The sequence below is a fragment of the Nicotiana tabacum genome, chromosome 22 (genome assembly GCF_000715075.1).
Source record: "Nicotiana tabacum cultivar K326 chromosome 22, ASM71507v2, whole genome shotgun sequence".
Taxonomy (NCBI): Eukaryota; Viridiplantae; Streptophyta; class Magnoliopsida; order Solanales; family Solanaceae; genus Nicotiana; species Nicotiana tabacum.
The window spans coordinates 44,513,785-44,528,512 of record NC_134101.1 but is presented as its reverse complement, the minus strand read 5'-3'; the positions used below and the strand labels follow the sequence as shown (position 1 = coordinate 44,528,512).

General features: G+C 40.2%; 2 protein-coding genes across 3 annotated transcripts; both read left to right on the top strand.

Moving 5' to 3' along the window:
• Window positions 1-9,263: 9,263 nt before the first annotated feature.
• LOC107799545 (uncharacterized) lies at window positions 9,264-14,343 on the top strand. Of its 2 annotated transcripts, none has more exons than XM_016622673.2 (5): window positions 9,264-10,975; window positions 11,139-11,267; window positions 11,347-11,404; window positions 11,602-11,837; window positions 13,363-14,343. In XM_016622673.2, the coding sequence occupies exons 1-5, from the start codon at window positions 10,659-10,661 to the stop codon at window positions 13,388-13,390; spliced, it is 768 nt and encodes a 255-aa protein (XP_016478159.1). In that variant the 5' UTR covers window positions 9,264-10,658; the 3' UTR covers window positions 13,391-14,343. The 2 variants fall into 2 exon arrangements, with proteins under 2 accessions (XP_016478159.1, XP_016478158.1); XM_016622672.2 differs by having other exon boundaries at window positions 13,352-14,343.
• LOC107799546 (monothiol glutaredoxin-S3-like) lies at window positions 9,467-9,775 on the top strand. The gene has a single exon (XM_016622674.2). The coding sequence runs from the start codon at window positions 9,467-9,469 to the stop codon at window positions 9,773-9,775; it is 309 nt and encodes a 102-aa protein (XP_016478160.1).
• Window positions 14,344-14,728: the final 385 nt, after the last annotated feature.

Sequence of the window (14,728 nt, the reverse complement as noted above, 5' to 3'; positions counted from 1 at the left end):
TTTGAGGCCCCTGTCCGTCGAGGAAGAGGCTACGGCCTCTGTCCCAAAGCCGTTGAAGGAAAATAAGAGGAAAAAGGGTCTCCGTTACCGAAGATCCAAAATCGAAAAAGAGGACGGCTCGTAAGCCGAAGACGAATACCATTCATTTGACTGTAGAATCAGCTCTGCATCTAATGGATAAAGAAGAAGAAGAAGAAGAAGAAGAAGAAGAAGAAGAAAACGACGGGTCCCCGTTGGTGGCCCCAATGAAGAAAAGCACTGATGCCCCAAAGGCGGCTGAATCGATGATGATTCATAAGGCTCCGCCTCGGACCGAGGTGATATCGGAGGAAGGTTCAGGAAAGGTTCCCGAGTCATTAGAGATCAAGGATGCTTCCTACCGAAGTCAACAAATGGTGGTTACATCGAAAGGGGCCGGTCTTGAAGCTCTCATAACTGAGGAGAACGCCCCAAGCGAGTCGCCTGGGGCAATAGTAATTGGAGATTCGCCCACTCTCCCTGCCTTTTCTGGAGGGTCTATTCGGTAAGCCCAAGATTTGGGGACCCTCGAGATAAGCGGGTCTCACGAAGGGGAGGACCCTTTCCATGATCTGTTTATGGGGGCCGAGGACGCTCCTGGCCCTAGTGATGTGTCAGGCTTTTTATGTGAAGCGCAGCTAGCTCTGAATCGAGTAAGCTCTTAAATCTCTTTATTTTTTATGTTTTGCTATTCTTTCCTAACTTCTTTTTTTCTTTCTTCACAGGATGTGGTGGTTTATCTAGAAGAGAGTTCTCGGTCTCGAGCTGAGCTGCATCGGTTCGATACCGGTATTCAACGGGTCACAGAGGAGAGGAACTCTCTTAAAATCCTCTTAGGGCAAAGAGGAGAGTAAATCAAAGATATCCAAGCTGAGTTGGCCAAGGCTCACCAAGATCAGACCGATCAGTCTGAGCAGGTAATGACACTTTTAAAAGCCTATGGGCTTGATACCGGAACGGTGGCTAATTTTTCGGTCTCACAGCTACAACAGAAAATTGAGATGATCGGGAAACTCTGTGAGGAGGTCGATGTGATATAAGCGGAGTCCTTGAAGTGGAAAGATGGTATGAACTGCTTTGCTGCAGAGAAAGAGGCTGCTCGAGCCCAATTATCATCGGTTGAAAACCAGCTTCAAAGTATGAAGGAGAAAAGCTCGGTTCAAGTAAGAAGAATAGAGGAGCTCGAGGTTCGGTTGGATTACTGAGCTTGCTGAGTGCCGATCTCGGAGGGATGCCCTCGAGGAGATCTATGCTCGAGGTTTCGACCTCACTGAAGAGATAAAAAGGGCTAAAGAGCTCGAAACCGATGTTGAAACCTTAGTTTCTGATGATGACGATGATGATGATGGTGGTGGGAGCAAGAGCGGGTCCGAGAGCGGAGAGGATCCCAATGGAGAAGAGACAGCCCCTGGGGATAACCAAGAAACGTATTCCCTTAGTTTCTATTTCGGATGTTGCAAACAATCATGTAAATGATCTTGTAAATATATACAAATATCTTTTCTTTTCCTGTCTTGCCTCTGTTTTATTTTTTTGTCTTGTGAAGATTTCATTTTATCCATGCCTTATGAATATTTTCATAAGGCTTTAGGCAATTCGATCGAATTCGGACTTTGTAGCCTTTATATCTGAATGAGCGTTTTCGAACTCGAAGTAATGTAGCCCGTAGGCTTAATGATTGAGCGAGTGATTTCTCGAACTCAAGATAGGAGTAGCCCGTAGGTTTAGTATTCGAGTGAGTGCCTTGCTCGAACTCAAAGTAACGTAGCCCGTAGGCTTAATGATTGAGTGAATGATTTCTCGAACTCAAGATAAGAGTAGCCCGTAGGCTTTAGTATTCGAATGAGTGCCTTGTTCAAACTTGAAGTAATATAGCTCGTAGTCTTAATGGTTGAGTGAGTGATTTCAAACTCAAAGTAATGTAGTCCGTAGGCTTTAATGGTTGAGTGAGTGATTTCTCAAACTCAAGATAAGAGTAGCCCGTAGGCTTAGTAGTCGAGTGAGTGCTTGCTCGAACTCGAAGTAATATAGCCCATAGGCTTAATAGTCGAGTGAGTGATTTCGAACTCGAAGTAATATAGCCCGTAGGCTTAATTGTCGAGTGAGTGATTTCGAACTCGAAATAATGTAGCACGTAGGCTAAATGGTAGAGTGAGTGATTTCTCGAACTCAAGATAAGAGTAGCCCGTAGGCTTAGTAGTTGAGTGAGTGCTTTCTCGAACTCGAGTCGGTGTAGCCCTTGGGCTTCATTGATTTTCGGTTGGCAGTCCCCGATTTAAGGGGTAGTAATCAGCCCTTAAGCCTGTTTGCATAATAAATTTTGAAATTGAGGAAACTTTTCGTGGATATAAGATGTGGGTAAATCTCGGTCCTAGTTTTGCTTCGTTTGGATTTCGTGTATTGAGGGTGACTTTCCTTAGCACTAAGTCCCCGAGTTTAAAATGGAGAAGCTTGGTGCTTCGATTATAGTATCTTTCGATTCGCTGCTTTTGGGCGGCCAATTGGACGAGGGCAGCTTCTCGTTTTTCATCCGATAGTTCGAAGCTAGTGTTCATAGCCTCGTTATTTGACTTTTTTGTTGTATATCAAAACCTGGCACTGGGTTCCCCGACTTCGACTGGAATCAAGGCTTCAGATCCATATACTAAGGAGAACGAGATTGCCCATGTACTAGATTTTGATGTTGTTCGATATGCCCAAAGAACTTCGGGTAGGATTTCTCTCCATTTTCCCTTAGTGTCGTTCAGCCTCTTCTTTAGGTTTTGAATGATAGTTTTGTTAGTTAATTCAACCTGTCCGTTCCCCCTGTGGTGATACGGTGTTGATAATATCTTTTTATTTTGTGTTCTTCGAGGAATTTTGTCACTTTGCTTCCAACAAACTGTTTCCCATTGTCACACACTATTTCGGTGGGTATCCCGAATCGACATACGATATGATCCCAAATAAAGTCTATAACCTCTTTCTCTCTTACTTTTACGAACGCTTTTGCTTCAACCGATTTAGAGAAATAGTGAGTCATAAATAAAATGAACTTAGCTTTACCTGGGGCCGATGGCAGAGGGCCGACGATATCCATTCCCTATTTCATGAATGGCCATGGGGATAGGACTGAGTGAAGTTGCTCTCCGAGCTGATGGATCATTGGTGCAAACCTTTGACATTTGTCACATTTTCAAACAAACTCCTTTGCATCTTTGTCCATATCGATCCAATAGTACCCTGCCCTGATTATTTTTCAGACTAATGAATTGGCACTAGAGTGATTTCCATAAGCGCCCTTGTGCACCTCACGTAAGATGTAGTCGGCGTCTCTTGGACCTAAGCATACAGCCAATGGTCCATCTAATGTCCTTCGGTATAACGTTCCATCTGTAGTTAATGCGAATCGAGCAGCTTTGGTTCGTAGGGCCCTCAAATTTTTAGGGTCCGATGGGAGCTTTCCATTCTTTAAGTATTTAATATACTTATTCCTCCAATCCCAGGTTAAGCTTGTAGAATTTATCTCGGCATGACCTTCTTTGATTACGGATCTCGAGAGTTGAACGACAGTCCCCGAGCTTATCTCGCCTTCCTCAACCGATGATTTCAAATTTGTAAGTGCATCAGCCTCACTGTTTTGTTCTCGTTGAACATCCTGTAAAGTCCATTCTTTGAAATGGTGCAAAGTGACCTGCAGTTTGTCCAAATACCTTTGCATTCTATCTTCTCGAACTTCGAAGGTTTTGTTTACTTGATTTACCACCAGCAAAGAGTCACACTTGGCTTCAATGACTTCTGCTCCCAAGCTTTTAGCTAGCTCGAGATAGATTGCCTAATAGTGTTACCCGTGGGTGGCTTTTAAATGATGCCTAGCCCTGACCCTTTCACGTTCGAAGCCCCATCCGTAAAAAGGGTCCATACCCCCGATGACGTACCCGATTTCAATAAGAGTTCTTTTTTAATTTCGGGTACGAGGGTCGGCGTGAAATCGGTCACGAAGTCTGCTAAAATTTGAGACTTGATGGTCGTACGGAATTGATATTCGATGTCGTACCCACTGAGTTCGACGGCCCATTTGGCCAATCGGCCTGACAGTTCGGGCTTATGCAAAATATTACGGAGTGGGTAAATGGTCAACACGCATATGGGGTGACATTGAAAGTACGGTCTTAACTTTCTAGAGGCACTTATCAATGCAAGTGCCAATTTTTATAAGTGTGGATATCTAGTTTCTGCTTCTCCTAAGGTCGACTTACATAATAAACGGAAAATTGCGTACCTTGCTCTTCTCGAACTAGGACACCACTTACCGTGATTTCCGATACTACCAAGTACAGGCAAAATTTTTCGTCTGTTTTTGGAGTATGAAGCAGTGGTGGGCTCGATAGATATCATTTTAATCCCTCTAATGCCTGTTGGCATTCCGGGGTCCAAGCGAAATCGTTCTTCTTTTTGAGTAGAGAGAAAAATTTGTGGCTCCGATCTGACGACCTCGAAATGAATCGGTCTAAGGCAGCAATCCACCCCGTTAGCCTCTGCACGACTTTTACACTGTCCATGATGGCGATGTCTTCGATGGCCTTGATTTTATCGGGGTTAATCTCGATCCCCCGATTTGATACCATGAAGCCGAGGAACTTGCCCAAACTGACCCCGAAAGCACATTTCTCGGTGTTGAGCTTCATGTTGTATTTTCTTAAAATCCCGAATGTTTCCTGCAAATGAGTCAAATGGTCCTCTGTGCGCAGTGACTTAACTAGCATGTCATCAATATAAACTTCGATTGATTTACCTATTTGTTCCTCGAACATTTTATTTACTAGGCGTTGGTAAGTAGCTCTTGCATTTTTTAGCCCGAAGGGCATCACATTATAACAATATGTTCCATACTTGGTGACTAATGAAGTCTTTTCCTAGTCTTACGGGTTCATTTGGATTTGATTATACACGGAATAGGCATCGAGAAAAGTAAGGACCTCGTGGGCGGCCGCGGCATCGATCATCCGATCGATGTTAGGCAGTGGAAAAGAATCTTTGGGGCATGCCTTATTTAAATCCTTATAATCTACACACATTCTAAGTTTGTTCCCTTTTTTAGGGACTACAACTACATTGGCTAGCCATTCGGGATATTTTGCCTCCCAAATGGACCCTATTTTAAGAAGTTTAGTTACCTCGTCCTTTATGAATGTGTGTTTTACCTCGGACTGGGGTCTTCTCTTTTGCTTCACCGGTTTGAACTTATGGTCCAGGCTTAGCCGATGCGTTGTTATATCCGGTGGGATCCCTGTTATATCTAAATGGGACCAAGCAAAATAATCTATGTTATCGATAAGAAATTGAATAAACCTTTCCCTGAGTTCGGGGGTTAATCCTGTTCCTAGGTATACCTTTCGTTCGGGAAAATATTCGATTAGTATGAGTTGCTCAAATTCTTTAATCGTTGATTGGGTAGCATCGGAATCATCGGGAACCACGAAGGATCGAGGGATGCTTTGATCATCATCTACCTCGATCTTTTGATTTTCTGGTTGGGTTAAAGCTAATGTCTGTAATTGCTATTTGGCATCTTATTCCCCTTTTGAGTTCGATCCCTTTGTTGATGAGGGTGAGGGTATCAGAATTGCTTCTTCGACCGCAACATTTCTCTCGCGGCCGGTTGTTCTCTGTACACTGTTTTGACTCCCCCTGATGTTGGGAATTTAAGAACTTGGTGTAGGGTCGAAGGTACAACTCTTATGTTGTGGATCCATGGCCTCCCAAAAAGGGCGTTGTACCTCATGTCGCCTTTGATTACGTGGAACTTCGTTTCCTGGATGGTTCCGGCCACGTTTATCGGCAGAATTATCTTGCCTTTGGTGGTTTCACATGCCATATTGAATCCGTTTAGAACTAGGGTTGCAGGTACGACCTGGTCCTGTAGACTGAGCTGTTCTACAACCTTCGATCTAATGATGTTGGCCGAGCTACCTGGATCAATTAACACACGCTTAACTTTAGTTTTATTCATAAGTACGGATACTACCAGTGCATCGTTATGAGGTTGTATGACTCCTTCTGCATCATCATTGAAGGACAAAGTTCCTATGGGTGCGTAATCCTGAGTTCGAGATCGCTTTTCTCTCATAATCGATGTCTTAGTGCGTTTAAGCATCGACCCTTTATGGGTATCGATGTCGCCGATGATCATGTGGATGATGTGCTGTGGTTATTCTTGTTCGTTTTGCTTTCCGAAATCCCTGTTTTTGAAATGGTTCTTCGCCTTGTCACTTATAAATTCTCGAAGGTTCTCTTTATTGTATAACCGGGCTACCTCATCTCTTAGTTGCCTGCAATCTTCCGTTCTGTGGCCATGGGTGCCATGATATTCACACATTTGATTGGGATTCCTTTGGGCAGGATCGGTCTGCATGGGTCGAGGCCATTCAGTGTCTTTGATGTGTCCGATAACCGACACGATGGCGGATGCATCAACGCTGAAGTTATACTCTGATAGCCGAGGTGCTTCCTTAGATCCGGTAGGCCTGTTGAACCCACCTCTGTTTATCAGCCCTCGAGGCCCTTGACCTCGATCACTTCTTTTATTGCTTTTACGTCTCGATTCATTGATTCTGTGGTTTCCGTTATACGGTCGGTATCGATCCCTGATCGGACCTTGTTCTCGATTGATATCCCTTCGAGCAGCGAGTTCAGACCCCAACTGATCATTTTCGACTCTAATCTTTTATTGGTACCGATTGTGTACGTCGGCCCAAGTGATAGCTGGGTACTCGATCAGGTTATGCTTCAACCGCCATGAAGCCGTCGAACTTCGTTCGTTCAAACCTTGAGTGAAAGCCTGAATATCCCAATCGTCTAGGACTGGGGGTAGATCCATTCGTTCCATTTGAAAACGAGACACGAACTCCCTTAGCATCTCGTTATCCCTCTGTCTTACTTTAAACAGGTCCGACTTCCTGATCTCGACTTTTATGGCCCCGGCGTGTGCTTTTACGAAGGAATCCGCAAGCATAGCAAAAGAACCGATAGAATTAGATGGTAAATTATGATACCATATCATTGCTCCCTTTGACAGGGTTTCACCGAATTTCTTCAGTAATACGGATTCGATCTCATCATCCTCTATATCGTTTTCTTTAATGGCATATGTGTATGAGGTGACATGTTCGTTAGGGTCGGTAATTCTGTTATATTTAGGAATCTCGGGCATGCGAAACTTCTTTGGGATCGGTTTAGGAGCCGCGCTTGGGGGGAAAGGTTTTTGTATGAATTTTTTGGAATCTAAGCGCTTCAATATTGGTGGTGCCCCCGGGATATGATCAACCCTGGAGTTTTATGTTTCCACATTTTTGTCGTTTGCTTCGATCCTCCTTTCTCCCTATTCTATTCGCTTGATCAATTCTTCGAACATCTTAGCAATTTCGGGATTAGTCCCCGACTCCTGCTCATTTAATTTCACTATAGCTGGTTCCGTTGTAGGGGTGATTTCTCTAGGTTGACTGGGCTCCGGCCTACTCATTATCTGGGTTTGACTCTGCAACTGAGCTATTATTGCCTATTGGGCTTATAATATTTCGAAAATCATACGCAAGTCGACGCTGTTTTCCTCGACATTTTGGGTATTTCGAGCTGCAGACTGAGTGCCACCATGAATACTATTTTCAGGTTCAGAATGTAGGTTCGCCTCAATGGCCACATGCGAGTTGATGTCTATCGGCACTTCGATTCGAGCTCCAACGGCGTTGACGAGTGGTCTTTCGGTACTGGGTGTCAAGTTGTTCTAATCTTGAAGACCAGCTTCGTTGTCGATAGGTAAGGCCATTTGATTGATAGTTGGTCGTTGCTAATCTGAAATCCAAGACACTAAGCGCAAAATAGTGTGTTTTTGCAGATTGCTATCAAATAACCATTGTTATCCTTAACTCCACGGTGGGCGCCAAACTGTTTACCCGAAAAACGGATAGAGTTGAATTTGTACGTAGTTCTAAGGATATGTGATATAGCTTAATACAAATCATAAGGATAGATAGAAATATCCAATATGGATTGCAAAGAATGCAAAATAAACAAGGTTGGAAAAAAGATGATTTTTAGGACTAAGAAAGATAAATCAATTTAGGAAGCTTAAAAGAATAACTCTTGAATATAGGAGAATATGGTGCTTGAATTACAATGTAAGTAAAAACTCTCATTTACAGAAATGTAGCCATCCTCTTTATAGTGGAGGATCCTACTTTTAGATATAATTAAAAATATATAGTGGGAGACCCATAGCTTTTCCATAATTCCTGATAGGATTCTCTCATCTGGTGGGTTTGCAACGGCTCTTGTCTGTGAGCTCGATATTGACTCGAGTTTCTGGTCTTCACTCGAGCTCTCGATCTTGACTCGAGCTCGATTCTGACTCGGATCCATGTATTGATTCAGGGTCAGTGTTGGTCGGTATCTGAATCATAAGCTCGATAACTTTACTTTGCATCATAGTTCGACTTGAATTCGAGCTTGATAATAACATCGAACTCGACGTTGATCGGTCCTTCGGGCTCGAAGCTTGGTGACCTGACTTCGGACCTCAACCTGATACTATGAAGACGCTTCTCCGATCCAATGTATTACCTTTTAAACCAATTCGTAAGAAGGACTAACCGGTTTTTACCGCATACATACATTTTTGATTTTATCATTACTACTGGTTTTTGAATATATTTTCGAATAGAAATTACTAACAATATTCATAATTGCACACCATCATCAGAACATATAGATTAGAAATACTTGTGAAGTATATGTCAGTAATGAGATGAAACGACCACATTATATTGAACACATAAAATAGATAATTCTCAAGCATATATGCATGTTTAACTGCTGCTTCTTTTTTTCTTTTTAAATGAACGATGCAACCTTTGACAAGCTTGTATTTGCACCCATAAGTCCACATTATAGTTCTCATTGAATCTCAAAAACTAATTAATTACACGTACAATGGATATTAAATTACTAATATATGATTCCCATACAACTTTTTGGATAAGGGATTTATAAAGGTATATATTAGGATGCTCCAAATTATATATTTTATACTCACTTGGATTTATACTTTTTTTATAGTACCAAAAAAAGAAAAATAATTTTTGAAATGGATTATCTGCATTTGTGCTATTAAATTTACTAATGCACTGACAATACTACGAAGTAGAGCAAAAAATAAGAGCAATAAATGTTACTTATACATTATTCTTAAATCGAACTTCTAGTACTTTCCCTTTTTCTAGGATTATATTCTTTCTGCAACCTTAGCAAATCTGTACCGACGTCAAGGAAATCTATATATATATGTCTCGTTGGACCTTCATTTCTCCTCACCTTAAAACTCAAAGTCTAATACAAATTAATCAACTCGTATATATATATTTACAGGAGCTGGCATCTATATATATACTTAGCTTATATATTGAACTTGCGAATGGAGAGAGTGAGCAGAATAGTAACTGAAAAGCCAGTGGTGATATTCAGCAAGAGTTGTTGCTGCATGAGCCACTCTATTAAGTCTCTCTTCTCTGACCTCGGCGTTAACACCGCGATTTACGAGCTGGACGAGATGCAGAGAGGCCATGAGATAGAGGCGGCGCTTTCAAATCTCGGCTGCAATCCAACAGTTCCGGCGGTGTTCATCGGCGGCGAAATGGTGGGTGGAGAAAATGAGGTGATGAGTCTTCATCTTCGAGGGTCCTTAAAGCCAAAACTCAAAAGCGCAGGAGCTTTGTGGGTTTAGTAACACCTAAAACTTCTACGTATCCAGCGCAGGATCATGGCCGGTGATGCTTTGCGTTTTTTTAATTTTTTAAATAATACTCTTAGTTAGAGTTTGGCTACTAATTAATTAGTACTACTTTTAGTATGAAAAATGGAAAAGTTAAAGTGTGTGTATGTATAAGGATTAATCTTATATATACAATAACAAATGTAAAGATTTCTAACACTATTTGTATATTACTAATTAACATCTTGTAGCAGCAAGTAGTTTGCTTTATTTTTAACACTTATTATGAATAGTTATTTGTAACTATATTTTAAAAGCCCGTTTGGTTTGGCTTATTTCAAGTTAAGTTAAAATAGCTTTTAAGTTACTTTATTGTATTTAAATAAAGTAAAAAAGTGTTTAAACACTTGTTTTTAAACTAAAATGTCAAAATCAAACATCAAAAGTTAAAATTCATAACTTACCATTTTGACTTAAAAATTAGTTACATCAAGCCCTTCAGAACGGGCTCTAATATAGAGTTAAACTCTATGTAAAAAAGGAGAGCGAGAGAATATAGTCCAATATTAAGAGTGACCTTATTTTTACTAAAGTAAAACACATGACTGAAATTGAAAGATACAAATGATGATGGAATTGTAATTCTTGAATCTAATTCAACATGCCATTTAGACACTCCAACAAAGCTATTAGTGTTTTATCAAAATCATGACCGAGTCAATTCTAGGTTTTTTTCCCTTAACGTGAAGAATTGGAGAGTTTTAATTTTATTTTGACTTGGACGAGCTTTCCAAATAAGGAAACAAGAACCGGGCCGGTGATATAACCGCCAAAGAAATCCAGTAAAATCTGCCGGATTTAACAATTGACCCGATTTGAAATCGTCTCTTCCCCTATGGACTCGAGATTTAAGCGAATTGTCAATGCTGTAGTCGGGAAATCATGTCCAATATGCCTGAGCCGGTTACACCATCGGAAAGCAGCGGTTATTATCCCATGTATGCACGCCTACTGCATCGACTGCATCCGCAGATGGAGCCATATGAAGCGAAAATGCCCTCTCTGCAACTCCGACTTTGATTCATGGTTCTCTAGAATCAGTTTCTCCTCCGGGACCTTTAAGAAAGAGAAATTATCAGCTCGTAACGAGACTAAGAAATTACACTTAGGGTTTGCCTCATCTAGGCCGAAAGATCGATTGGTGGACCAAAGGTTAGTTTTTATCCTTAATTAATTGTCCATCAGGTTCAGCCATAACCAAAATTTTAACTTTTAGTGGTAAAGTAAAACTAATTTGAAGTACCCGTAAGTTGGCCCGGATTATCCCCCAAAAATAGTATTAATTTGTGAGTTTTATGTTGTACTGAACGATTAGGAGAAGGAGAGACGAGCTGAATGCTTTTGGCTCCAGAACGAGGCCGTTCCCAAGGCGGCGATCCTTTGATCAGATTGGAGCTTCAAATTCAGATGATATTAACAGGAGAATAATTCACTGGCGTGCCAGGTATTATGTCTAAATTAACGTGGAAAATCCTAAATGCATGGCTAGTTGTTTGACCTAGCGTGATATATTTTGGTTGCAGTATATATGAAGAGAGATTGCAGGCTGTTCGGTTTTCATCCAAATATTGTCTTGTGCAGGTATGCTCACACCAATAGATTGACGCTCTTCACTAAATAAATTAAAGACATTGTGGTTATTATGTCTACTATCTTAGCTATTATTATGTCTACTATCTTGATGATAAACCTGATGTCTAGAAGTTGTTTGTCTTAATTGATTCCGCTTGAGACGTCTAAATTTAATTCTGATATTTACTCGGTGTTTAAATTTATAGCGCATGGATAATAGGAGTGCCAAAGAAAAGATGTTACAGAGAATAGAACCTTGGATAGGAAGGGAGCTGCAGGCTATACTGGGGGATCCAGATCCGTCCATTATCGTCCATGTTGTTACCTCACTTTTTATCTCCGAAAATACACATTCAACACAACAGTATGCCGGAGATGATTTTCTTGCGCCGTTGCGACCCTTCTTGCATGAACATGCTGAAATGTTTTGGCATGAACTGAGGTATCTTTCATTATACTTCTATGCTTCTTTACTTTAACCAAGCTATTGTATACATTAGTCAAACCTTTATGAAAATGAGTGTTCACTAACCAACTAATTGCATGACTCTAATAGCAATCAAATTTTCATCAAAGAAGTGTTTTCTTTTCCATTGAAGGCCAAGTATTCAAGTTGAACACTCCGTAGTCAATATTTTATGACATTTCTCAAAAACTAACAAAAAATTGCTATGTTCTAATAGCAATCAATCTTTTTGCTCGTACAAATACTTCTCCATTTAGGACCAAGTATCAGAATTGAACACACTGCAGTCGATATTGGGACTTTGGGAGGGAAAATTCTTAGGGATATTTACACAAATATTCGGCCGCATTCACTATTTACTTTTCCTAGCCGATATCCATAGATTATACAGCCACCATTTATTTTTAGTTTAAGCAGTTGGGTTGTTGACTATTTAGGTTAATTCCTCAAATTCTTATCCAAGCAAATTGATTTGCATGTAGGGCAGGAGTATCCACCTTTACCCCCCCCCCCCCCCAACAAACCCTCCACCCAAAAAACAAAAAAAAAGGGGGTCTTGGGACCTAGTTTGTAAGTTTCACTCAGACGAGCTCACATTGAGATAAAGGAATATGCCAAGTAATTTCTCTGCTTAATTTAATCTCTTATCGGCATCCATGAGATGCCTCGCTTTCGTAACTGAAGCTGAGAATAGGGTCGCCCAAAGCTCTGGTTCGGTATTGTGGGTAATGTAAACAACTCCTTAGGTTTGATGTTGTTTGGCAAAAAAACTTCTGAATAACATCAGGCATTATTTTGAAAATAGATCAACATCAGACATAAATCGTTGTTTTTCTTCTTGCTCCAGTGTTTGGCTGTGAGAGTCAATTCCTGTCAACCATCTTAACAATCATTTGTGAACATTGCTGACCATCTTAGGATATAATGAAATTGGAAGATAGAAAATTTTGTTGGACGCGCCAGTGTTAAACTCATTGCGTTGAATTCATCTCTTAGACAAAAAGGGAGAACTTCATCAAGGTTTATCTGTCAAACAATTTTTCACTATTGCTTTTATAGGCAAATAAGTTCTAAATAAATAGCTCTTCCAGGTTCGAGACCAGCAGTGCTATATTTACTAGTGATCTGTTTAGAATTAGAAACTGCTATCCTGGTAGTGGAACTAAATACCTGAGCTGCAATTATAACATAGTAAAACAGAGAATATAACTTCTTTTGAGAAAATATCCCCTTTGTTATATAATTGCTCTTTTGTAGCTATTTTCAGGTAATGCCATTCCTTTTTCCTGTCGTTTTAATGTGTTTTTTGCTTTTTGGCTTCATTCGTTTTAATAAGAAATTTTGTCTGAAAAATTTTTGAGGCTCTAGATCTCTCTCTCTTTAGGGTGGGGATGTAATGGGGACTTGCTCTCTCTCTCTCTCTCTCTCTCTCTCAAAAGTGCTGTTGTTCGTACCGCATTCTATGACTTAGATAATGATGTTCACTATAGGTGCTTTGCAGAAAGCCCTTTGTCTATGCAAACATATGATATTGTGGTGGAGTACAAGCCCTTGGACTAATTCAGTAGTACCAGTCATTGATACATTGGCTGCAATCCTAGAGTAACAATGGATTGAGATGGATAAAGGTTGAGATGCAGCACAGTCATCTGACAATGGCTATAATGATGTTGTTGGAATCTGAATTCTTGTGGCGAATGGAAGAGCAAGCCATCAATTTTTCTTCCTCAAGAACCAGCTAGATTTGTTGAAGAGAGCCCATTATGCGCTGTTCCTTGGTGGATAAGCATGGAATCTTGCAGCCTTGGCTTTGTGTAGGCAGGGATAGCATTTCTGTTCTGCATATTCATGTGATTTGTGAAGTCAAAGACATGAAGAAAAACATCACACCTGTGTGATTAGCAATCCTGCCCATTAATATGAGAGGCTGGAGAAATTTGAAATGCCAAAATTAGATTTCTGCATTGTTTAATCCAAGTGTCATTGGTGTTCATCTCTTTGGAGCTTATAAGGCTTTCGTCTGTTGCTGTTACATGGGGCTCAGTCTGAAGAGATATTGGCAATATTTTGATCGTGCCCCCAAATGAGTAGTCTTCAATGTCTTATTTGTTTAACTGCCACAAGGCTATTGCGTTCTGCATCTGCCTTTGGTGCACACTCAAGTTTCAGAAGTAAGGGTAGGCAGTGTGGAGCTAGTATTCCCAGATTTTCCATCATTCGTAAGTTCTCATTTGAAAGAGAAAAGACCTTCTGTGGTAGTTCACCGTGGCCGATAAAAGGTGGCTTTTCAAACAGAAATTGTAGAGGGTGGGACTCTTTTGTGAAATGCTCATTGTTGGAGAGGTGTTAACGGGAGATAAAGTAAATACAATCTCAAATAAAACAAATTTTAAACTTGTTGCAAAATTGATACTGATAATTTTGTGTAATTAATACATTGTTTAGTTTTCTATATTAAATTTCGCATAAGTTATGTTGAGGTTAATATCATTGTATTACTAAATTTTGATTAACTTATGGAGGTTAAAATCATTGTATTGCTAAATTTTGATACCATAAACAATTCCACACTAAAATTGACACAACAAGATCATAAACCAATCACCAGAGGGGTCTTTGCAATTCACTAAAGATTTCACGTTTGCCTATTTTTCAAAAATAATGATTTTCACTTTCAAAACTCTCAACCTTTGCAAATCAATGTTAGTTTACGATTTGGTTTTCCAACTTCAACTTGAAACGGAGATTTGAGATTGGAAGTATTGAAATTGAAATAATGGTTTTCACTGTCAAAACTCTCAACCTTTTTCTAAGTTAAATTCATGAACGATATTAATTTTTAAATACTCTTCTATAACTTCAACCTC

Bases quoted from the DNA above. Each gene is read 5' to 3' on its own strand.
- LOC107799545 (XM_016622672.2), top strand. From the start codon at position 10,659: ATGGACTCGAGATTTAAGCGAATTGTCAATGCTGTAGTCGGGAAATCA. The intron at 11,268-11,346 runs GTATTATGTCTA...TTTTGGTTGCAG, and splicing joins ATAATTCACTGGCGTGCCAG to TATATATGAAGAGAGATTGC. The intron at 11,405-11,601 runs GTATGCTCACAC...TTAAATTTATAG, and splicing joins CCAAATATTGTCTTGTGCAG to CGCATGGATAATAGGAGTGC.
- LOC107799546 (XM_016622674.2), top strand. From the start codon at position 9,467: ATGGAGAGAGTGAGCAGAATAGTAACTGAAAAGCCAGTGGTGATATTC.